Below are 24,444 nucleotides of genomic sequence, written 5' to 3'. Positions count from 1 at the left end.
CCAGCTAGACAGTGACATCAAGTGTTCGGCCCTCTGTGAGGCCACCTTGGTAAACTGTCCTTTAGGTCGAGCATGGCTGGCACCTCTCACTCAGAGAGTCGTTCTGCTGAGGCTTCCGATCACCTCAGCTCAGCTAGACAGACACGTCAAGTGTTTGGCCCTCTGTGAGGCCGCCTCGCAAACTGTCTGTAAGATTGAGTAGGTCTGGCCTCCTTTCGCACAGAGTTCTGCTTAGGCCTCCTCTCATCTGAGCTCTAACTAGACAGTGACATCAAGTGTCCTTTGTAAACTGTCTTTGATTAGACCCGTCTCAGGCCCCTTTCCTTGGGTTGAACCAGATTCCCCTAGTGTAGTGACAAGGCGAGGGAACTCTCGTTTCTCGTTTCCAGTCAGTTGGACTGGCATTACCAGACCTTGATCTCTGTCCTTGGGACAGGCGTTGTTCGCATGCCCCGGTTAGGGTTCTCCTGGCTTAGGGCATGGGCCTAGGTCATGGCTGTGGGGAATGGTGTCATTTGACAATTCTGTTTGACCTAAGTGAGGGATCGGTCTCTGGCATGTAAGTCCGTTGAGCCTTCTTTGTGCTTGTCATAGCCATTAGGCAGTGATTCCTTCAGCATGGTGGAGGTCACTCGTTCCCCAAAGTGTCTTCGGACGCAGTGCGAGTTCTCATTCGAAAGGGAACGTCTCAAGTTACGCATGTAACCATGGTTCCCTGAGAAGGGGAACAAGACACTGTGTTTTGCTGCCATGCTTCGGGCTTACCTGTTCACGTCTCCTTCAGACAAAAGTGCTGATGACGTGTATATGTTTCATGACGTGAAAATTCAAAATGATTATAGGTATTTAATCAGCTCCATTAATAATTCTAGATACCTTATTGTCTGAATTGTTTAGATTTTTAGAATGCACATTAGCTTATTTTTCATCAACTGGTTAAAATTTACAACAGTGCATAAAAAAACTTGAGGGTGAGTAAATGATGACAGAATTTCCATTTATGGGTGAACTTCAAAAACTTGAGGGTGAGTAAATGATGACAGAATTTCCATTTATGGGTGAACTATCCCTTTAAAGTGATTTTTAATTGGGGGATTAGTATTGTATATTTCATTACAGTTAAATATGCTCCTAATTCTCATTACTGTGATGCAAAACAATTACATATTATTTAAAATGTTGATTATTACCACAAAAAAGATAGTACTTTAATTAGTTTCAAAGGCCCACTCAAGTGCCTTGAAACTTGCAGCGTTTTTTAATGTGGTGATGGAATTTCTACTGAAACAGGAAGACAGGGCGGGAAATATCGGGCAGCTCCTCCCCTTTTTAAAATAGCCAATAGCGTTTCGCTTATATCACAGCACGGCCAGAGCTGTTGAGCTCTGCAATGCTGCATTTGACAGCTTATGACTGCCAAAGTCTAATAGATTCCTCCTTTAGATTTAATATGAAATTGTTACTAAAGCAAAACAGTGATCATAATCATGCTGAGGATTTGAAAAGTGTCATTTTTGTACATATGTCATTTTGAAATGCATGTTTATGCATGCATGGCACCAGTGTTATCTCTTCCACTTGTCAGTGTTGTTTCTAAAGCCGAGTCTGTCTAACTGTTTCTCCTCCTATAATCTCCTCCGTATCGCTTCGACATGTTTTGTGGTCTGCGCCGACTCACGCATATGATCCGTTCTGTGCGTATCTCTGGACCAGAGTAGACTTAGCATTAGCATTAGACATTAGCAATCGCAACCTGCTTCATACCACAGTCATGTTAAAAACATCAATGTAGTCACTCATCCATAAACATTATTAGATCCTTCGGCATGATGACAAGTTCAATAATTAAGCTTATGCGTCATCAACCTACGCCTTTGTTATTGTAAGAGGTTAGCAACTCCTAGCGACGAAAAAAAACACATAATTGTAGCTTTAAGTGAACACTCAAGCCATGTCTTAGCCTGGTTAAAACCAGACCATTCTCAGTAGTAACTGAGTTATGGTCTGGCAAAGCTCCATAGACAAATCATTTCCAAAGGGGCGTCACCAACGGACGTCGCTCAAATGCCTCTCGGCGCAATTGGATAGACCTAAAACTCCAAAAACCAATCAGAGCGATCGTCATGTGTAAAGCCATATGCTGCGTCCCAATTCGCCTATGTTACACTACGCCATAAAAGTAATCTCTTTTTGTGAAGAAAATGTATTTACTTTTGAATGTGTAGCAAAAAAGTAGGCAACTTTTGGACATACTACTTCATCATCTTTATCGTATGGATCTGTCGCGTGCATCCCGTAATGTAAACTGCCCTGTCAATCATCTTGTCACAGTTAAAATCCTCTATTAAATCTAATTTAATTTCCTACCGTTTCGGAGAGAAATGTAGTAGCATGTTCATCTGCCAGTGGGTCTTTCATGGAGACTGTCCTCATGTGTTTGCAATTTGAATATAATAATGCTGCATTTAAAAGTTGGTGCGCTTCACCAACGGAGTGGACGTCGCTCAAATGCCTCTGGGCACAATTGGATAGGCTAGACCTAAAACCAATCAGAGCGATCGTCATCGTGTAAAGCCCGCCTCAACGTTTCTGATTGGTGCCGCGATTTCCACGGCATGGAAATGGCCTTGAATGAGCTCTTTGCCAGACTACTTGCAGAGCAAATCTAAATTTGCCGGAAGTTGTCTGGGTTTTCCCAGGCTAGCCATGTCTCCCTCTAGTTGTCAAAACCAGCCATGTATGGAGGAGAGGGGAACAATAGAGAAGCTGTCCTTGCCATAGCTATCTGGGGTGGAGCGTTACTTATGTAAAGCTTCTTTAGAACATTAAATATTGTGAAAGTGCTGCAAATAAAACTGAAAACCAGCTCGTTTTCAGACGAACTGCCAACAAAGACTCATTAAATAGCATGTGTAAATTGTAAAAGTCTTGTTTGCAGAGGCAGGGTGTTTCTTCATAAATGAATGTTACAATACTATAAGTCAACTCTTTCTAAGTGTTTCAGTGCTGCAGGTTTTGTGAATATTGAAAATGCAACAGGTGATAATCTCTTTGGAAATACTCTCACTATGTGCCTATTGTGACTTAAATGTGGCTTTTGTGACTTTGGTGAACTTTATATGGGTGCATCTCAATTTCATTTTACATAAAATGGTTATTGGTGTAACAAGTGCTGTCTGTAATCATTAAGGCTAAATCAAAATTATTCAAAAACATAAATTTTTTAAGGTTTTACTGAATGATATGATTGAAGTTCAGAAAGTTTGGTAAAGTTAATATTTTCCAAGCTGTACCCTGTAGCGGATGAGCAGATCATTGATTCGTTCATTGGTTCAGAATTAATGAATCATGGCTCGTTGAATCTAAACGCAAATATACATTCCTTCTTGCTTTCACACTCTGAACTCCCAAATACAAATCACACGTCGTCTCCAGCTAGTCTGCAACAAATGCTCTCTCTCGACATTTATGGCACCTTAGGAGAGTCCCCAGAGACACGTGCATGAGCCTCAGAGAATTCCAAACCCCCTTTCTGTTAGTCAGAGCAGGGCCGGAGTGGGGCCACTTTTCAGCCCGGGAGTTTCAGGCCTAAGACCGGCCCACTTTTTCCATGGTTAGCACTTTATATTAGCACTTTATATTAGCACTTTTTCCAAATTGGATAAATGACAGTTCAGCTCTTACTATTGTGTAGTTTGTATTAATGCCATGGTTCAACAAATAATGTAAAGGTTAAATAATAATTCACTTAGACTTTATGGGACATTCTACCAGAAACGTACATTATCTGTCCTTGAATTGTTACAGTGAATAAAAAAGTATTTCATCCAAAAAATCCTAAAACTGGCTCATAGTTGATTTCTGTGAGTTGTTCTGTAAAGGAATATGTCATTCATTAGGTTCTCAGATATTTTTTTCTTTAATAAAAACACTTTTGAAAATTACAAATCCTGTCCATGTCCAGCCAAATTGGAGCTACGTCTTTCATAGTTTTGTTATGCTAAAAACTGATATTTAGGGGAAAAAACTCCATCAATACAAGTTTAAGCTGTTATCATTCACATCAACTGATCAAAAACATAAAATTATATATAAATTCTACAAATAAATTCTATTTTACAACTGTCCCCATGTTTTGGTCAGTCCTGTCACGTTTACATAAAACTCTACATAAAATGTGTGAAATATGCCTTTAAGGGAATCACTCAGAGGAAGTGACATCATTTGTCCCAGGTGAAGCTGACATTGATCAAGGCTGAATTCTGTCATTGAATTGTATGATTTTAAGCTTGTTTTTGTATGGGTTTTCTTAGGAAGACGAGCTAAAGGGTCAGGCCCTGTCATGGTAAAACATTCCAGAAAATAATGAAAATGTTTTAAATCCAAAACATGTCTAAAAAGGTTACTGAAATTCCTTGCTTGCATGTTAACAGTTTTTATGCTAGCATGCTAGCAGGCTGAGTAATGTCAGTTTAAAATGGCCGACCGTCAGGCCCTGTCACATTCCTGTGTGACACGGCCTTACAAATTAATGTTATTGTTCTTTTTCATTACATTTATTGCATATATTATGTATTTAACGCATCTCATCCCGTTTTGGGTTGCTGACGTTGGTTGGTGTGGTTAAGGTCAGATGCTTGGACCCAGGTCTAACACCCTTCAATCATTTTCAAATCCTTACAAGATTTTCCCTTAGATCACGATCGCACCCCCACTGGAATGAGTCATTTACTGTCTGCTGTCACCTGCGAATGGAGACCTTAAGTGATTTTGTTAGTGACCGCTTGTCTTGTCGTCCCTTTGGTGAGACCTGTGAAATTTTCAACCTGAAACATATCACCGGATAATTTCTTGCTCATTGAATAGCACTCAGGGTCCTTGTTCCCCTGAAAAAACATTCAACCCATGTTGCTCATGTTAACAAAACAATACAGAATCAGTTCTGTTTGGTTCAATCCATCCTGACATCCTGCAAAATGAAAATTTTAAGTTAGGCATTGCACAGTGTTAGGCACTGTTTTCTTCACTTTGCTCATGTTAGCCAGACAATATGTATACGTTTGGAACAGAATCAGTTCTGTTTGATGCAATCCGTTCTGACATCCTGAAAAATTAAAATGTTAAGTTATGCGCTGCGCAAGGTGTGGCACCTTTCTGCCACAATAATAACCCAGGCCAGGATTACTAGTCAAATTCATATAAAAAATGTTACTGCTATTTACTTAAAAAAATTATGGTAACAATATTACACATAATATTTTTGAGTAGTTAAAGCTTGATTTCATTCATGAAATCTACCTGAATAAATCATGTAAAATGCCCTAATTTATTTAGTCTATGACATAATGAATTACAACTTTTAGTGAAATGTGCTTTTTATTTGAAGTATTTTTTATTCTCAAGTGAATGGATATGACCTGTTTATATTTAACTTTGAGATATATTGTTTTATAAAAAGACTGTATGCTGCTAGGACAGTACAGAATCAAACTTGCTACTGCACTATCACTAGCTGAGTTATTGCTACATATATGTAATAATATGCTTCAGAATATTAAAAAAATGCAGTTATTCACAACCTAACCATAAGCCCTACTCTTCTGCACAATGGTAACGATCAAAACTTTAACATAATAGCAACTCTTTCAAATGTCAAACATACCTGAACATTAAACATTAACAGATGTTTCCCTTTACTCAAAAACACATGAAATAACACTTTATTTCAAGATTTACTCTCCATTTCCAGCCATGTGCAAAGCATGCTGGGAACAAACAATGGCGTCTCTAAATAAAACCGCATAAATGAGCTAATTCTCTTTAAATAAATAGGTAGCCCCTTTTCCTTAATTTTATGAGGTTTGTCAGTTCCTCAATTCAAGCCTTAAAATTGTGTATGTTTCCTTAAAAAAAAAAAGGAAAATGCATCTCTTGGTTTTATTAGTGAAATGTTCTCAATATTTTCTAATAAACACGGAACCACAATTTTCTTAATGAAATATACATAATATTTTTAATGATCACCTCAATTTTTTTAATGAAAATTACAAGACTCATGATTCATTTTTTACAGTGTAGATATTGTTTTCACTGGGCACAGTCTGCCCTGCCATTTCACTCCTGTGCTGGTTTTAAACAAATGGTTCTTCTGACCCCTCCTGGACTTTTACTGTCCTCACATACCGATGAGGTCAAAGCTAGATAACCTCTCAGCCTGCTGTGAAGACAATGGGTTTAGCCCCCCCCCCCCGGGTTTACTGTTTTCCCACCTGTGAGGCCGAAATGTCTTTGTTTGTGGCCTGAATAAAAATTATCCATACTAAAAAGTTCAAAGACTCATCTGACCACTTGTTTTACTGTGCGTTCTCTTGTTCCCGCCACGAGCATATTCATCCTCCTCTTGATGCACGACACCCATGTCGTGCATAAATTTAACATAATAAAATTCTCTTACTTTTATCAGACGCTTTTATCCATAGTGACTTACATTTCAAGGTACACATTTACATTCTTATCAGTTCTTGCTTTCCCTCGGAAATTGAACCCATGACTTTGGCGTTACAAGCGTCAAACTCTAATGTTTGAGCTACAGGAAAACTGCAATATTTGTTAATATTTATTTGGTAACATTTGTTTGGATAAAGTTTGCTAACCCAAACGTTGTCCTTCAGCCAAATTTCCTTTAGACATCTTTCTTTGCCTCTTAAACAAAAATATTACTTAAAGCCACAATTTCATCTTCTTATCAAATTGTTTTAAAGGGCAGCGGCCCCGAGTCTCACAGCGTATCCTGCTTTTCAGGCCTGTCGTTGGTCTCACAATTCAGTCATCTACAAACATTCTCCAGGTCATCAATTGGTCAGGTCAGGTTGTGGTGTGCACACTTTCGTCAACGTCAGTCGAATAACAATCTCCCCCTTTTTACAATACATAGCCTAACTGTTAAGGGCTCTCTGGATAGTCTGATATTTACTTAGCCTACGTGTTTGTTGCTGTCAAATCTATAACATTTTCTCAACACATGACTGACGGCTATCTACGACTTCACAATTCTAATTTACACATCAATACTTAAACCTGTCCAGAAAGTAATTCAAATCTACTGCACATCATAAATGACCAAAATAACAATTAACAGACAGAGCTCGATGATCAATCAACTTAAAGCTCGTCCTATGTTCTGTGTTGCCTTCTCATCAGATTGACTCACAATCCTCAGCTTACTTTCAAATTTGTCATTTGCCTTAACCAATCTATAATGCTAAAACACTCTTTCCAGAGGTTAATGACAAATTTATACACACTATTCAGACAGAATGGTTGTCCTAAACTAACACATACTGTACAAAACATGAATTAACACTCACACTCATCCCTGACTATGAACTGCTCATATTTCTTGTTCATATCTTTTCTCTAAAAAGATTTAAATTTTAAATGACATTTTAACCTTACATTTTCCTGTATCTTTTATCTAATGTTTTATTTATGGCCTCTTAACCAGTTTCAAAGCATGTCTGTTCATTATTCATTTGATTTTAGAAAAGTCAGCTGGATTGTTTTGGTTCATTATCTTACTTTGCTTCAGCTTTCTTTGGCTGACTGATAACAGAAAGACAGACAGAGTACCATCCCTTCCTTCACTCAAGCAGAGTCTCTTTCTCTCTCACTATAAGCAAATAATCTTTTCAACAGCCTCCTAGTAACTAAAATAATCATAGTCATAGTCAACCCTTAATGGTTCACAAATGTCAAAATACAAATGTTTGACTCAAATTAGAACCATTACAACGATCTAAAATACATTAGATACATTAGATTCATTAGATCTTTCCTAAGGTTATCTTTAGTTTAAATACTCAATTCACCTAACCTTCGTTTTTCAGAAATTTCTCTTGACTCATCACAAGCTGTTCTCATCTTTAGCCACCACCATGTCTAACGACCTTCAGAAGTTAAAACTAGTTCAATATCAAAAAAAATGTCCTTGCCCATAAGGCAACCAACATCATGTTCCTTATATAAATTAATACGTCTTGTTACGGTCTCCACAACAAATAATGACAATCACCTCACGGTCTCAGTTGGCTCTTGAAAGCCCATTTCCATTAGCTCTTAAGCAATAATTTTATTTTCTTCAGGGTGTTGTCTCCCTGGCATAGATGCAGACACATGTCACAATGGAAGACAAGCCATACAATCAACGCGGTTTCTGGTGAGTGGTATAGGGGCTCACATTTTCTGGGGCAGACTGAACTTCTTACAGCTCATCTCGCCTCTCAATGATCTGCTGATGCTGGTGGCCACTCAGTCAATCAGCGCCACTCTCATATCCATCTCACATAAAAAACACCTCCATCAGGAGATGCCCAGTGTTTTTGCGTGACCCCCTGTCTTAGGTTGACCTTCGGCCAGAAGGATCTTACCCGTCCTTGGGGTAATCACTTCGTACACACTTGGTTACCGCTCTTCCCCATTACAGAATCTGTGACCGTTTTCTTCAACATAATCTGTTGTTTTCTGGAGCTTAGGAAAAGGCGCATTCAAGAGTCATCAGAGCCATTCGGACTGCCTACTAGTGTTAAACATAGGGAGACAGATTAATAACAACAGTATTTAATCACTTAAAATTCATTAATCATCTTAAAGGTAGCAACCTAGCTGCTTAGATTATACTCAGTGAATTTAGATCACAATCGTACATTCAGTGTACTGTTACTTCTGTAGCCGGAGCCATCAGCCCTGTTTTATGGTGGAGGCTAAAATGAGACAAAGTCACTGGTCCTAAAATAAACAAGTTCAAAACAGTATTATTTTAAAGACTTCTTTAAAGTCTTTCAGTTTTACTTTTAAAACGTTTTAAGTACAAATTGCCCTTTGAATGGCAATGATTTCCTTTAACATCTCTGTGTCTATGATTTTCAACTGAAACACTGTGCTTTACACAGGCTCAGACAACAGCTTTCAGCTGACATTGAATGAGAGAGAGACTCTTGAGGCATCCAGGACTGGTACACTGCATTCTCATAAACTTTTAACTTCAGACTTTATCTACCATCTTTTATCTACTCTAGCCCATCTTAAGGCATCTTTTCCATAAATTACATGTATTGTAATTTAGACATTACAAATTTCCACCCAGAATGAGTCTCTGTTGCACTGAAACTGTGGCAGTTTCAGTTACAGCACATGCCAGATTTAGATAAACAAACCTGTTTTGGCCAATTCACAATCTTCTTTTGAACCCATCAGCTGTTAGCTCTTTTCATAGTCAACAACAAGCTTTTGTTTAATCAAATGCCTTTTTTATACATTTTACATTTTGCAACTGTTAATCCTGTAACACTGCTTCTGTTTATTTTATCTTAAAGAAATAATAATTATTCTAGTTCTTAATAACGTTTCAAATTTCATTTCAATTTTAGTTGTCAGGTTTTCAATTACCATAATTTAATACCCGACTTCAATGTTTTCTCTAGGAGTTTATCAATCTGCTTCTATGGTTCATACTAACTTTCGAGGCTGCGCTCTCTGCTTGTCATACATTTTATGATTATCACTATAAATCATTCGTTAGATTTGTCTCTCTATATCATCTAAAACCTTATGAAAAGCGTTTCATTCAAAACACAATCATCCTTTTAGTGACCGGTACTTTTAAAATATTTTGCAACTCATTTAGCTCATCTGTAATTTTACGTCAACCGGTACTTTTTTATAGTTCTTTTCCTTTCAAAAGGAATTCCTTACACTTAATATCTTTCAATCTTCTTAACAACTTTCAAAAGTTTATCTATCAACTTTCTTTTCTCCCTTATTTACTTTTACAGTCATACAGTGGCCCCGCTGACCGCAGTAAAACACTCTCTGTTATTCTACCTACAGTCTTATCACTGTGATCTTTCTAACATCTCCACCCTACTTCACACCCCTGAAGCAGTTTGTTCTTATTCAGGAAATGCAAACAGAGCCACTGATAAGTTCTCTGCATTTTCCCCCACTGTCCCAGCTGCAAATTCAATTACAATAGCCGAATCATAATCTTCATCATATTAACACTGATTTACTTTCTAACCCATATCAACACAGACTTTTCTTTAAATTTGTGTTATTTTGGCACTTTCTTTGTTTGGAGCCAGTCAAGTTACTGTTTATCTTTCCAATCAGAATCAAACTTTTACAAAAACATAATCTGCAAATCTCTTTAAACTGAGAGCTTCAGAGCAGAGCTGCTTACAGCATTTGCTCTTTTTTGTATCAGGACTATTCAGTTACTCTTCATACAGTATAAAGAAATTCAGCATGTCATCAATTTCATTAACACTGGTTTTAAAAGCTTATTCTTCTATCAAACGGTTAGGTTGCAGCTTCAACTTAAATCACAAGATTGTATTATAATTATTCAGTCCCACTTATCTCTACTGTTTCACAGAAATCACAAGATTCCTCAAATCTTGTTCTCAGTCTCTAGCCGCTTGCAACTTCAACTCTTGTTACAAAAATATGGCAATCTATTCTTCAATACTCTATTTTCATAACATTAATACAATAAAGCACATTCACATCATTATTATTGGCAGGACATTAATTTTCATAAGCGACGAGGAAAATAAAAATATTCTAAGCGGGTTTCACAAAGTTTCTGATTAACTTTAGTCACACGTGTCTAGGGAAAATTATCTCCAACCCATAATTTTCTTTATAAAACAATATATTTTCCTTAAATGGCTTAATATCCACAAAATATCCAATCTTTGGATATTTCTAATTTGGTATCATCAACAACACTGATTACAAATCACGTATATATTAACATCCGGAAGCCGGCTTAATAAGCTAGCACTGTTGCTGTACTCCTAGCTGGACCCTTTAGGTTCAAAAGACAATGGTTGTCAAAATAAACATCATTTCAATAATTATTTTATCTCTAAAATATAGAATTTTTCCCGTTCTGCTTAATGAAACATTCCTTATCTTTATATCATGTTAATCCCTGTTAATCATACTCAATGCCTTATTTTTATCTAAAACTCACTTTTCATACCATTTCAACTTAATTTGACTTAATCAGGCGTTCATAAATAGTTCCATGAACTCTATCGTTCCCTACACAGTTCCTTCTGTATCTGTTCTGTTCTATCTGCAATCCAACAATTCACTGTTTGTAATTTCCATCAGGAAAAACACTCTATCTTTCCCTACATTCAAGTTCCTTCTGTATCGACTCTGTTCTCTTTTATCTGCTTCTTTTCCATCCAACAATTTACTGTTTGTAATTTCCATCAGGAAAAACATTCTATCAATAAAAATATTATATTTTCCTACTATCTTTCCCTAAATGCTAATTCTTTCTGCATTTATTTTCATTTTCTTCTATCTTCTTCAGTTCAACAAACTACTGTCTGTTCACAGTTTTACATGCTGAACACGACTACAACAACCCTTTGTTTAACAATCATCCGTTTCCCAATTTCATGCATGCATTTCTGGCTGTAATTTTTTCCATTTTACAGAAAACCGGTGTATAGAATTATCTGGTTTAGGCCTACAGTACTGTTAGATGACCCCATTTTGGCTGATTTCTATCTCCCAGGATTTACAAAATTGACGCGCGTCTAATAATCTGTGAGACGTCTCTGACAGATCCGATTTTGTCACCTCAAATCGGCAAGGTTTAGCAAATATGCTTCCAGTAATTAGTAGGTTTACTCAAAATCTTTCCTTGAGCACTTTCTAGCGCTCGATTATTCACCTTAATCTGGTGTGGCTCTTCCGTCCACTTTTACGAGACTTTCTCAGGTTACAGAGATTTTGAGTAAATCTAATTAATCAGCTGTGGCTCTTCCGTCCACTTACTTAATCAGCTGTGGCTCTTCCGTCCACCTACAAGCTAGTTTTTTTTTTTGGAAAATTGACTTGACTTCCTCAGGTCAATTTCCCGCTTAAAACTTTCTCTGCTCGTACCAAAGAGACAGTCTCAGCCAACATGGTTCATTCACAGTTATATCAATTTACACCCAACAAAAAAATTAATAATTTAACTGTCTCTTACCCGAGATGCTTTTACTGCCTCCGAGTTCTTTCTGAATCCAGTGGGTTCCTCCTGGCCCTGATAGCAGTTTTGGCTCTTCTCTCTCAATTCGGCGAGGTAAGACTAAAGCCTTTTGTGCTTTAGGGTGATCAGTCCGTCAATCCGCTTTCTCAGGGCCAGAAGAAACCTCATGGATCCCACGTTCTGACACCAATTTGTTGAGGCAAAAACAAATAACTAACAAAACAGCATCAGGCATAAGAGACATCAGGATTCAAATTGTCCTTAAAAGATATTTATTTCTTGCAAGAAATGTTCCCAGTCCATCCACAGACCAGCTGCAGGCGGAGTGAGACCCAGAGCAGAGGTTGGCCAGCATTTTTATAGTGTTATCTCTTTCAAAAGCTATCTCTTACAGCCCCCACTAAACAAAAGACACAGAGGAACCCCTGTGGCTCCCCCAACCCCCTAATCTTCTCACCTCTGGTGTCACACACACACACCCTGCAGCTGTACTAACATCATAAAAGAAACTCAAAATACAGCCAAAGAACGCATGGCATTCGTTTGTTAAATCATTGAAAATAAAATACAAAGAAAAGATGAATTTTTCCACAACAAAGACTATTGATAGATGAATGAGGAATTATAATTCGTTGTAATTGATTATTCATATATACAATCGGATCTGTTTTCAACTTCGATAATTTAATGTAACTGTAATATGCAATATATTAATCATATTCATGATTAATTATTAAAATTCCCTATAGATCATTTGAGCTATTGTTAATGTACTACCCAGTGCGGTTACAACCCAGTGTTTACCAGGATTCAATGTCCTGGTCTCCTCCTTCCCAATTACTTCCCAAGAAAAATGTGATCATGTTAGAGTGATAAAGATCAAGGCAAACTAAAAAAAAACACCCAGCAAACATTGGTGTCACAAAATCTAACAGTACAACATGGGACAGTGCCCACAGACTAACTGGTACGTGAAGAAGGATAACAGCTTGACAAGTTAACTGTGATGTTGCTATTCTGATCATCATGAGAATTAGCTGTGTGAAGAGTTTGTTTCCAGTCTTGTCTGTCGCTGTGGTGTTTCTCTATATGAGTTCTGTCAAGTGGGAAATCCAAACTCAAGAAAAGCAGCTTCACCAAGTCCAGCAGAATTTCTCGTTACACAGCGCACTTCTCCTCAACAAGCTGGACAAACTGGAGGCTCATTTATACGCTGTTGGTGAGTTTCTGTAATGAAATTTGACAAAAATAATTTCTGTTCACCTATTTTACATGTTACCCTTTAAGGCAAGCACTCTTTAAAGTTGGCATGAAATTAAAATTGACCCAATTTATTTTCTTTTAGTTCACCCATTTCGAATATCTATCTGTCTGTCTCTATATCTGTCTGTTTGTCTGTCTATCTATAAATGAAAATTGTCATTAATTACTCACCCTCATGTCTTCGGAACACAAATGAAGCTCTTTTTAATTAAATGATTTTTAAATAAAAAATCAAACAGCTGTTACTTGGTCAATAATATGATTGGGATATCTCTTTTTAAACATCTCTTTAAAAACATGATAGTAAACATTTTTCAAAAGTATTCAATTCATGAGAAAAAAAGTACTGAGTTCACCTTTAGTTTTACATGCACAACATCACTATTTTGAAGAAACATGGACAGTTTGTATTAATGTAATTTGAAGTAGACAATGATTTTCAGAAATCTGTTAATAAGAGCTTTAAGGTTTCAACTTCGCTGGTTTACCAGAGTAAAAAGTTCTAACGAATTTTATTGACTTACACAAACATTTTTGCAGAAGAGAAAAGCCTCAAAGTGAGAAATGAGAAGAAACCAGTGAAGAAGCCAGTGAAGAAGCTGTTTCCAAACTCATATCTCTTCAAGCAGTGGACTGTGGAACTTTCTGAGGACGACCAGAGGAAGGCTGAAGATCTCTTTCAGAAATATGGCTATAATGCCTTCCTCAGTGACCAGATGCCTCTGGACCGGGAGCTGCCGGACACTCGAGACCACAGGTGAGTTTTAGCCGTTCATGGAAACACTCTGACGTTCTTGATGGATTCATCAATTTTCCTTTTGTCATTGTTCTGTAGATGCATTGGCCGTGAATATCCGCACAATCTGCCTACCATCAGCGTGGTACTGATTTATCTGGATGAGGCTCTGTCTGTCATTCAAAGAGCCATTTGCAGCATCATCAACAGAACTCCAGCCCACCTGCTCAAAGAGATCATACTGGTGGACGACCACAGCAGAAATGGTTTGTTTCTCTCAAAACCTCATCAAATCCTATAGTTACAGATGCATATTATAAACAAACCGAGCTAGTCATTCTGGATGTATGTCTTCCACAGAAGAGCTGAAGACACAGCTGAATGTTTATGTCAGCTCCATCAATGAGAAGCACCCAGGCCTGGTGAAGATGGTGACCCATCCAGAGCAGAAAGGCCTGTCCCAGGCCAGAATCTCAGGCTGGGAGGCTGCCACCGGAGATGTGGTTGCCATCTTGGACGCCCACATTGAGGTCCATGTCAAATGGTGTGAAACTGCTCAGCTGACTTCAGTATCTGGCAATAAAATCAATATTTGCTCAGCTAGATGATATTAAAACAAAATTGCATAACTGATGCGAAGCAGTGTTTTAGTATTATTTTCAAATGAGTAATTTCCTAATATTTTGAATTAGCTTTTAGTTTTAGTAGTAATTGTTATGTTTATATTTCATTGTATTTCAGCTCTAATTCAATTACCGAAAATTATTTGAATAGCTTTAAATTTAGTTAACAATGACAACACTTGTGAACAACCACCACAGACACAGACAACTGAACACAATAACAGTGTAATAATGAAATCACATTCTCAAGTACTCTCTCACTTTTAGGGCGGAGCCTCTGCTTGCACGTATCCAGGCTGATCGCACACTGGTCCTGAGCCCAGTGTTTGACAAAGTGAATTACTATGACTTGGAAGTGACAAACTATCCTGCCTATGCTCATGGTTTTGACTGGGCTCTCTGGTGCATGTACGTGGCTTTCCCACAGAAGTGGTATGATCAGAAAGACCCTTCACAGCCAGGAAAGTGAGTGTGTGATGTGCAATATTGTGTTTAAGATGTGACTCCGTATTAAAGAGACCATTTGATGCATCCTCTCCTCCCGTAGTTGTAACATAGCCTTCCCTCGAGAAGGCCTAAACTTGTACCTATTTTTTTTGTCCAGAAAGCTTATATCAGTTTATTTTGATGCATTTTTTTTGCAGCTTTTTTGTTATTTTATTTAACTTTAAATTACTAGATTTGATCAATAATCAAGCACATTCTTTCAACTTAAAGATAGACGCGATGACGTCCTTGATTAATCAAATACGTAGTTGATGTCTGCGCGGAATTAGATGTTTTTAACACGCATGTATTAATCTTGTATTTAATGTAATGTAAACTGTAATGCCAAGTTAAAGATAGAATAAATGGATATCATTTAAAAAGCATGTCACTGAATGCCACATAACAGATTTGTATTGACTGGAAAGTTTAAATATCATTATCAGAGTTTCCAAGGAGCAAAAAAGCCATGTAAATAGAAATAATATTTATAAGGAGTTAAATAAACACAATATAATTTTGCCATTAAAATAATTATCTGCATTGTAAATGTTTAAATCAAAACCACTTAATATCTGTGTGCAGTCTGCATTGTGACTGATAAAAACACATTGGCCCCGTCATATGACCCCCCATTAATTTTAATGGGAATTTCGTGTACGTACGTGTGTGTGTGTATGCAATGCATGTGAGTGTGTTCTGTATTGGGGATATTCTATAGTCTCGTGCCTTAATTTGTGTGTTTGTTATTTTTTCCCCGCATTCCATTCATTCCTATGGGGGGTCAAATTGACCCGCGAGGGAAGGATTTGTTACTTTTTTATTACAACCAGACTAACTCCTCGAATCCAGTAAATTTTTTGTTTGTGTGTATTCCAAGTTCAAGTGCGACAAAAGTCCTGAGGTCTTGGACCACTCTGAAGAACAGTCTATTTTTTTATTAAATTAAAATAAAATAAAATAATTTCAGGTCAAAATAACCCGAGGAGAGGATGAGGGTTAATGTTTTCCTTTTCCTTTGGTGTGTAACCTATCTATTACACACTTGAGGTGTTTGGCCAATCACAGCGCAGTGGGTCAGCTGGCTAATCAGAGCACTCTGGGCTTTTCGGAAGGAGGAGCTTCGTAGAAATCAGTATGTCGGACAAGAGTGGGAATAGAGGGGTTGCAATAATGTACATTATATGAATTGTTTGGTTTTTTTAACATTTAAGAATGTTAACTATTCTAGTACACCCAATAAACACAATAATTACCTTTTAAAGTGTCATCATATAGCCTCTTTATGTTCTTCTTGTATGAAAGCTGTTTCACACTGGCAATCGTTCTGTTGAGCTGATGTTGCTATATTGTGCTCTATTAAATCCGTTCTCTCCGCCTGTTCTCCAGGAGCCCCTCTGTAATGGGAATACTTGTGGTTGATCGTCTGTTCTTCGGTGAGATTGGGACTCTGGATGGAGGGATGCAGGTGTACGGAGGAGAGAATGTTGAATTAGGAATACGGGTAAAGCACATGATCATTCTACTGAATTATATTATATTAAACACTATATATTATACTATATTCAGTGTTGATTTTTCTCGGCTCAGGTGTGGCTGTGTGGAGGAAGTATAGAGATTGTTCCCTGCTCTAAAGTTGCTCACATTGAAAGGGCACACAAACCCTACATGCCTGACCTTAGTGGTGTAATGAAGAGAAATGCCCTCAGAGTGGCAGAAGTTTGGATGGACGAATACAAGAAAAATGTCCACATCGCCTGGGGTGTCCCCATACAGGTAGATCTAATTGAAAGATTCAGCCACACAAATACTGGATGTTCAAGACCAGTTCTAGGAGTCTTGAGTAAGACTGTCTAGTTAGAGCTCAGATGAGAGGCGGCCTCACAGAGGGCCAAACACTTGATGTGTTGATTTTTTCAGGTTCGGTTTGAGATTAAAGTAAACCGAGAGGTGTGACTAAAGGTTTGAAATGTTAAGTTGTTTTGGCTCTTCATTCGATTTATTATCTGTTCTCTCCTTTTCCCACAGAACCATGGGATAGACATCGGTGATGTTTCAGAGAGAAAGAGACTGAAGGAGAGGCTGAAATGCAAACCATTCAAATGGTATCTGGAAAATGTCTATACAGCGTTAAATCCTAGGAATTTCCTAGGTTATGGAGTGGTGAGTGACATATGGTTCACTATGACTCGAGGGTTTTATATAAGAGAGGTTTAATATAATGTCCTAATTATCTCTATCACACAGCTTATTAATGATCTGCAAACAAGTTTATGTTTGGATAAGGGGCCATCTGAGGAGAACACTCCCATTTTATATCCATGTCATTTCTTTTCATCACAGGTATAATATCTTCACTTCTCTTCTCTTCTCTTCTCTTCTCTTCTCTTCTCTTCTCTTCTCTTCTCTTCTCTTCTCTTCTCTTCTCTTTGTATTTTTGAGGAATATTTGACGCACTTTAGTCTCTTCTTACACAGGTATTTTACTATACAGCAAATGGTGAGATACTTGTTGATCCCCTGCCGACCCTTGTATACGATCGGAAGCGCTGTCTAATTGATCCCGGCTCAGGCAGGTTTCCAGAGCTGTCCTGGTGTTTAGACACTGAAAAACAAAAACACATGTACTGGGACTTCAAACAGGTGAACAAACCCCAAATACTGAGAGGATACTGTGGTATATCACAATATATTTCATTGTATGAAAAAATTTTCTTCATCTTGTTTGATTTTTAGGGACAGGCCATACAGAACAGAGACACCAAACGCTGTCTGGAGATCGGCGCTGAGCAGAACGTAAAAAACGTTTTTATTCAGGAATGCAGAAACCAGCACTGGAGGATACAACATGTAATTCAGGATTTATGAAACTCAAGATATAATCAATTTAGATAAACGCAGCTGAAATGCTGGATCATGTTGAGAAACATCACAGAAAGTGTTATAAAATAACGTGAATGCATGCATGTTATGTGAGATTTGTGAACATGTAAATTATTGAAATATTAATTTAAATCCTCAGGGTGACACATCAGATAATTAATTTACATATAAAGGATTCAGCCGACAAATAAGTTTGAGAACACCTGATATATTTTACAGAAACTTTACTAAATTAATGATAACCCCCCTAGTAAGTCCTTTTCCACTTGGATAAATAAGTGTCTGTTTACATTTTTCAGAAGTAAATTTCTATGTAAATATATTTGAATTCTCTCCTTCAAAGAAAAGTTGAAAAATTTAAAAAACAATGAACAGGAATGCATGTTTCAACTATATAATTAAGGTATATTTTAACAAAAAAGTTTAACTTTCAGTTCAAGAGTAGGTTATTTAGTAGGTTTGTTTTGGAATGAAATCATTGTCTTATTTTTTATTTTATTTTATTGTTTCATGTTTCTAAGTAGTCTTCCTTACAGCTCTCAATGGGGCATGTTGTCACAAAATGTCTGTCTATTAAAGGAATAACCACTTACTTACCCTTACACAAATAGAGATATTTAGCAGAACATCCAAACTGTCGTTTTTCAAACATCAGTGACATTAAGTGTTCGGCCTTCTGTGTGGCCGCCTTGAAAATCTCTCTTTCAGGTTAAGTTTGTTTGGTCTCCTCTCGCTTTAGAGAGTCATTCTATTGAGACCCCCACCCAGTTGAGCTCTAGTTAATATCAAGTGTTCAAAACTCCTCCGCTCACAGGAGCTACTGCTGTTTTGAGTTCCACCTAGACAGTGACATTGAGTGCCAGGCCGTCTTGGGTTGAGTAGGTCGGGCCTCCTCTTGCTCAGACAGTCGTTCCGCTGAGGCCTTCGCTCACCTGAGCTCCAGCTAGACAGTGACATCAAGTGTTCGGCCCTCTGTGAAGCCACCTTGGTAAACTGTCCTTTAGGTCGAGCATGGCTGGCACCTCTCGCTCAGAGAGTCGTTCTGCTTAGGCCTCTTCTCATCTGAGCTCTAATTAGACTGTGACATCAAGTGTTCGGCCCTCTGTAGGCTTTGTAAACTGTCTTTGATTAGACCCGTCTCAGGCCCCTTTCCTTGGGTTGAACCAGATGTAGTGACAAGGCGAGGGGTTGTTCGCATGCCCCGGTTAGGGTTCTCCTGGCTTAGGGCATGGGCCTATGACGGCTGTGGGGAATGGTGTCATTGACAATTCTGTTTGACCTAAGTGAGGGATCGGTCTCTGGCATGTAAGTCCGTTGAGCCTTCTTTGTGCTTGTCATAGCCATTAGGCAGTTATTCCTTCAGCATGGTGGTTACTCGTTCCCCAAAGTGTCTTCGGACGCAGTGCGACTTCTCATTTGAAAGGGAATGTCTCAAGTTACGCATGTAACCATGGTTCCCTGAGAAGGGGAACAAGACACTGTAGCTGTGTCCCAATGTGAAGGCTGCATCCTTTGAAGGACTGAAGACTTCAAGGATGCAGCCTTTGCGTCCTCCGAAGGACGCACCATGTAGCCTTCATAGGATTTCCTAATTGCGCAACCAGGTGTTTCTGATCACCGCTCCTCAACGGTGCGAGAGGACAGCTGCCATCCTTATAATTCATTTGATATAGCCTAATTGAGTAAACAGCTATGGAGCCAGAATTGGCTATTGTCATTTTTATGTTTTATATTTTACTTGACATGGTGAGAATGTTTCAGCCCCGGCGCTGCCAGGTCATGTATTTTTGGTTTAGCCCTGTTTGAATATAAAACCCAATTGAATATAAAAAAGTCCAGTATTTCTCGCGCTCGTCATCGGCAGCTGTCACGGTTGCCAGGCGACAAGAACAGTCCTTGTAGGCTAGACCGGTCCGAGCGCTTCAGATGCGCCCTTTGATATGGGACATATCAAACTTATATGAGACTTTAATTTTCAAACTGATATGGAACTTTAATTTTCGGAACTGCATATTTCATTAAATATTCACGTACAAATGTGAAGTAACCTACTGAAGTACCTTTTTTTCCTCACATATGATTTTACATTAAACTACACAAAAGTATATAATGTAACAACCTTGAAAATATTCAGAAGTAAAATGCAGGAGTAGCATAATATAAATACAAACTATAATAAAAACCCTGACAATGAGTTTTTTCCCCTGCAGAATACATACCTCTAGTTTTACTCTTGATACTAAAAACTTGTTATTAAAAGTACTTTTTTCAGAAATTACTTTTTTTGAAAGTCTAATTATTATTCTAATAAATTCTAATAAAAGTCTACATAATTTTTTTCTTATTTTATGTACTGTAAATATCTGGAGCGTTCTGCCTCTTTCAGACAGTCTGAACAGCTTTTTATCTGTTTCGGGGGCTGGACCAAGGGTCTTCCGGTCACGAAAATCACGCTATCCAGATGGATAGTCGACGCCATTGCTCTGGCATACACCTCACTGGGCCTCCCTTGTCCCATAGGTGTTAGAGTTCACTCTACGAGAGGCATGGCCTCCTCGTGGGCTTGGTCCAGTGGTATCCCTATCGAAGACATTTGTGCGGCGGCCGGCTGGTCCGCTCCGTCCACATTTGCAAGGTTTTATAACTTAGAGGTCCCTGCTCTGCAAGCACGAGTTCTCTCCATCTAGGCCCTGGCTCTGTGGACCCAGGCTAGTGTTGACTCAGACACATGGTTGTTACCTCGAGTTATGTGGGTTTTATACTTAGGTGACTGGCCCTTTCGGTCCAGCTCTATGTACACATTATGAATATCTCTTTAGGCCCGACATTCTGGTCCGTGGTATTCGGGCCACTCTGTCATAGTCCTGGGGCTCCCTGGACTCTCAGAGTAGCCACAAGACTAATAGCACGGCGTTTTAAAAAGTGTTCCCACAGCGTTTGCAACGCAGTACGAGAGAATGTTCTCGTAAGGGAACGTACTTGGTTACGTAACCTCGGTTCCCTTAGAGATAAGGGAACGAGTACTGCGTTGCCTTGCCGTGCTATTTCTCTTGCATCAGGTGTTTTCGCTTCAGTCGATTAGACCTGTCATATGGCGAGTTTTCTCTGTATTTATACTCTTCTGCCACGCCCTGTTTGGCGCGCTCGAGTCTGGCAGGGCGCCAAGCGCTCTGATTGGTTCGCGCGCCTCTGCCTTCTCGCCATTGGTTCGTGCAGTTGCCTCAGCACAGCCTATCAGCGCGCTCGTGCGAGCATGATGCTCTCGCCTGTGCTGCAGCAATGCGTTTTAAAATAAAGGCTTCAATATTCTCGAGAAAAGGAGTTTTCCCACAGCGTTTGCAACGCAGTACTCGTTCCCTTATCTCTAAGGGAACCGAGGTTACGTAAGTAACCAAGTACGTTTCTCCTCTTTTTGATGAATATTCTGTTGTTAAAACTTTTAAACGCTGTAAAATAAGAACAAGTGCTGGTCCAGATAATATCAGTAGTCGATTACTCTCCAACTGTGCTGAACAATTAGGCCCGATTTTTTATTATATTTTTTATTTATCCTTGTCTCATCAGAAGGTGCCTAATCTGTGGAAACAGTCTACTATAGTCCCTGTTGGTAAATCTAAACATCCTAAATCATTAAATGACTTTAGGCCTATAGCCCTGACCTCATTAGTTATGAAGTCACTGGAAAAACTGATCAAAGCTGAACTGCTGAAAACTACTGAACACCTGATGGACCCTCTGCAGTTCGCGTACAGGTCCAAGAGAGGGGTTCAGGATGCCACCATAACTCTGTTGAATTACATCTGCAAGCACCTTGACAGTCCAAACAACCATGTCAGATTGATGTTTGTTGATTTTTCATCTGCCTTCAACACTATTCAGCCTCATCTACTAATCCAGAGACTAAGGGATAACTTTGGTCTGGAAGGTAGTATTGTTGGCTGGATCTTGGACTTTCTTACAGGCAGAACACAAAAAGTCAGAGTAAATGGCAAATTTTCTGATCTATCTGTAACATCTACTGGCTCACCACAAGGGTGCGTTCTCTCTCCTTTGCTGTACATATTGTACACAAATGACTGTCGTAGCATTTTTGAAAACCGTCATATATTGAAGTTTGCGGATGACTCAGTTATAGTGAGCCTGTTGAATAGCACTGAAACTTTGCATGGTCCTGTGATTGATTACTTTTTAAAATGGTGTCAGGAATCTTTTTTATCCTTAAACGTTTTAAAGACAAAGGACATGTGCATTGATTTTAGACGTGTTCAGCCTTCCCCTGACACCACAGTGATTGATGGTCAGACAGTTGAATCGGTAGAGTCTTATAAGTACTTAGGCACTTTCCTCGATAACAAGTTGACATTTAAGAAAAATACTGACTCGATCCATAAGAAAAGCCAGCAGCGTCTTTTTTGTCTTAGAAAATTATCTAAATTTCAGGTTGACGACTTTGATGACTTTGTTTTATCGTTCTTTTATTGAGTCTATTATTACGTTCTCCTTTGTTTGTTGGTTTCAATTCTTGAGGGTAAAAGAGAGGAACTTACTGAACAAGGTTGTTAGTGTCAGTAGTAAAATTATTGGGCTTCCACAAGAAACTTTACAGGATCTTTACAAAAAACAGCTGTTTAAGAAAGCAAACTCCATCTTGACTGACTGTTTTCATCCTTTATATCTACAGTTTCAGTTTCTACCATCAGGTTCATTGCTCAGACTCCCATTTGCTAAAACAAACAGATTTAAACACTCCTTTGTTCCGTCTGCTGTCTCTCTTCTAAATGCCAGGAGGGTAAGGTAGCTTACACATCATTGAATTTGATCAGAATGTGCATTATGTTATTTTATCATATTATGTGTATTTGTGTTGTAAGTTTGTGTGCTCCTATGCTGTGAAACTAATTGCCCCACTGGGGGACAAATAAAGGTATTGAATTGATATTCTTCGAAATATCTTCTTTTGTGTTCAGCAGAAGAAAAAAATCATAAAGGTTTGGAACAACTTGAGGGTGAGTAAATTATGACAGAATTTCCATTTATGGGTGAACTATCCCTTTAAAGTGATTTTTAATTAAAATACCTTTTTGGCTGAGGGATTCGTATTAGCATTTAATTACAGTTAAATATGCCCCTAATTCTCATTACTGTGATGCAAAACAATTACATATTATTTAAAATGTTGATTATTACCACAAAAATATACTTTATTAGTTTTAAGTGCCTTGAAACTTGCAGCGTTTTTTAATGTGGTGACGGAATTTTACTGAAACAGGAAGACCGGGCGGGAAATATCGGGCAGCTCCTCCCCTTTTTAAAATAGCCAATAGCGCTTTGCTTATATCACAGCACGGCCAGAGCTGTTGAGCTCTGCAATGCTGCATTTAAAATATACAGTTTGTAAGATGTATATACTTTTATTCCCATAGTATTGTGAACAAATTATGCCTGTTATTTACTTATATTGTTTTCATTTTAAAAACATTTTTGGACTTGTGTGGGCACTTGCCCTTTAATGACTGATTTGTGAGTGTGGCACCTTGGTGTAGATGGGTGTATTTTAGGGTGGCCAACGCCCCCTTTACGTACAATCACACCTGTTGATGATCTTTATTAAGGGCTTTACTACCCATTCTCTCCAAGGACTCTGATGAAGATGTAATTTTACATCGAAACGTTAGTCATTGTTATGCACCTTGAATAAATTAATTAATAAGAAGACATCTGTGTTGCACCGGCGATTTCTTCTTTTTTCTGCTGCATTTAACAGCTTATGACTGCCAAAGTCGAATAGATTCCTCCTTTAGATTTAATATGAAACTGTTACTAAAGCAAAACAGTGATCATAATCATGCTGATGATGTGTTGTTTGAAAAGTGTAATCTGTGCACGTGTCATTTTGAAATGTATGTTTATGCATGCATGGCACCAGTGTTATCTCTTCCACTTGTCAGTGCTGTTTCTAAAGCCGAGTCTGTCTAACTGTTTCTCCTCCTATAATCTCCTCCATATCGCTTCGACATGTTTTGTGGTCTGCGCCGACTCATGCATATGATCCGTTCTGTGCGTATCTCTGGACCAGAGTAGGATTAGCATTAGCATTAGACATTAGCAATCGCAACCTGCTTCATACCACAGTCATGTTAAAAACATCAATGTAGTCACTCATCCATAAAAATTATTAGATCCTTCGGCATGACGACAAGTTCCATAATTACGCTCGTCCGTTTTCAACCTACGCCTTTGTTATTGTAAGAGGTTAGTGACCCCTAGCGACGAAATTTTTTTTACATAATTGGAGCTTTAAGTGAACACTCAAGCCTCAAGTCTCCCTCTAGTTGCCAAAACCAGCCATGTATGGAGGAGAGGGGAACAACAGAGAAGCTGTCCTTGCCACAGTCATCT

General features: G+C 38.4%; 1 protein-coding gene and 1 long non-coding RNA gene across 2 annotated transcripts in view; one reads left to right on the top strand and one right to left on the bottom strand.

Moving 5' to 3' along the window:
• Positions 1-12,933: 12,933 nt before the first annotated feature.
• Positions 12,934-18,423, top strand: LOC309497749 (putative polypeptide N-acetylgalactosaminyltransferase 8). The gene is made up of 11 exons (XM_082168053.1): positions 12,934-13,274; positions 13,859-14,075; positions 14,154-14,320; positions 14,415-14,598; positions 14,945-15,142; positions 16,553-16,667; positions 16,754-16,939; positions 17,192-17,326; positions 17,411-17,506; positions 17,641-17,805; positions 17,899-18,423. The coding sequence occupies exons 1-11, from the start codon at positions 13,082-13,084 to the stop codon at positions 18,028-18,030; spliced, it is 1,788 nt and encodes a 595-aa protein (XP_082024179.1). The 5' UTR covers positions 12,934-13,081; the 3' UTR covers positions 18,031-18,423.
• LOC309497785 overlaps positions 18,140-24,444 on the bottom strand; it is a 36,149-nt gene continuing 29,844 nt past the window's right edge. Inside the window, exon 2 of the long non-coding RNA XR_014205709.1 lies at positions 18,140-18,847. This is a non-coding gene — a long non-coding RNA (uncharacterized lncRNA). The remainder of the gene's footprint in view (positions 18,848-24,444) is intronic.

The sequence above is a fragment of the Leuciscus leuciscus genome, assembly GCF_965113295.1.
Source record: "Leuciscus leuciscus genome assembly, chromosome: 4".
Classification (NCBI taxonomy): domain Eukaryota; kingdom Metazoa; phylum Chordata; class Actinopteri; order Cypriniformes; family Leuciscidae; genus Leuciscus; species Leuciscus leuciscus.
The sequence above is the reverse complement of the archived record's forward strand: the minus strand, read 5'-3'. Positions and strand labels throughout refer to the sequence as shown.

Coding starts and splice junctions, on each gene's coding strand:
- LOC309497749 (XM_082168053.1), top strand. CDS start 13,082: ATGAGAATTAGCTGTGTGAAGAGTTTGTTTCCAGTCTTGTCTGTCGCT. Junction 16,940..17,191: donor CCTGGGGTGTCCCCATACAG/GTAGATCTAATT, acceptor CTTTTCCCACAG/AACCATGGGATAGACATCGG. Junction 17,327..17,410: donor ATTTCCTAGGTTATGGAGTG/GTGAGTGACATA, acceptor TCTATCACACAG/CTTATTAATGATCTGCAAAC.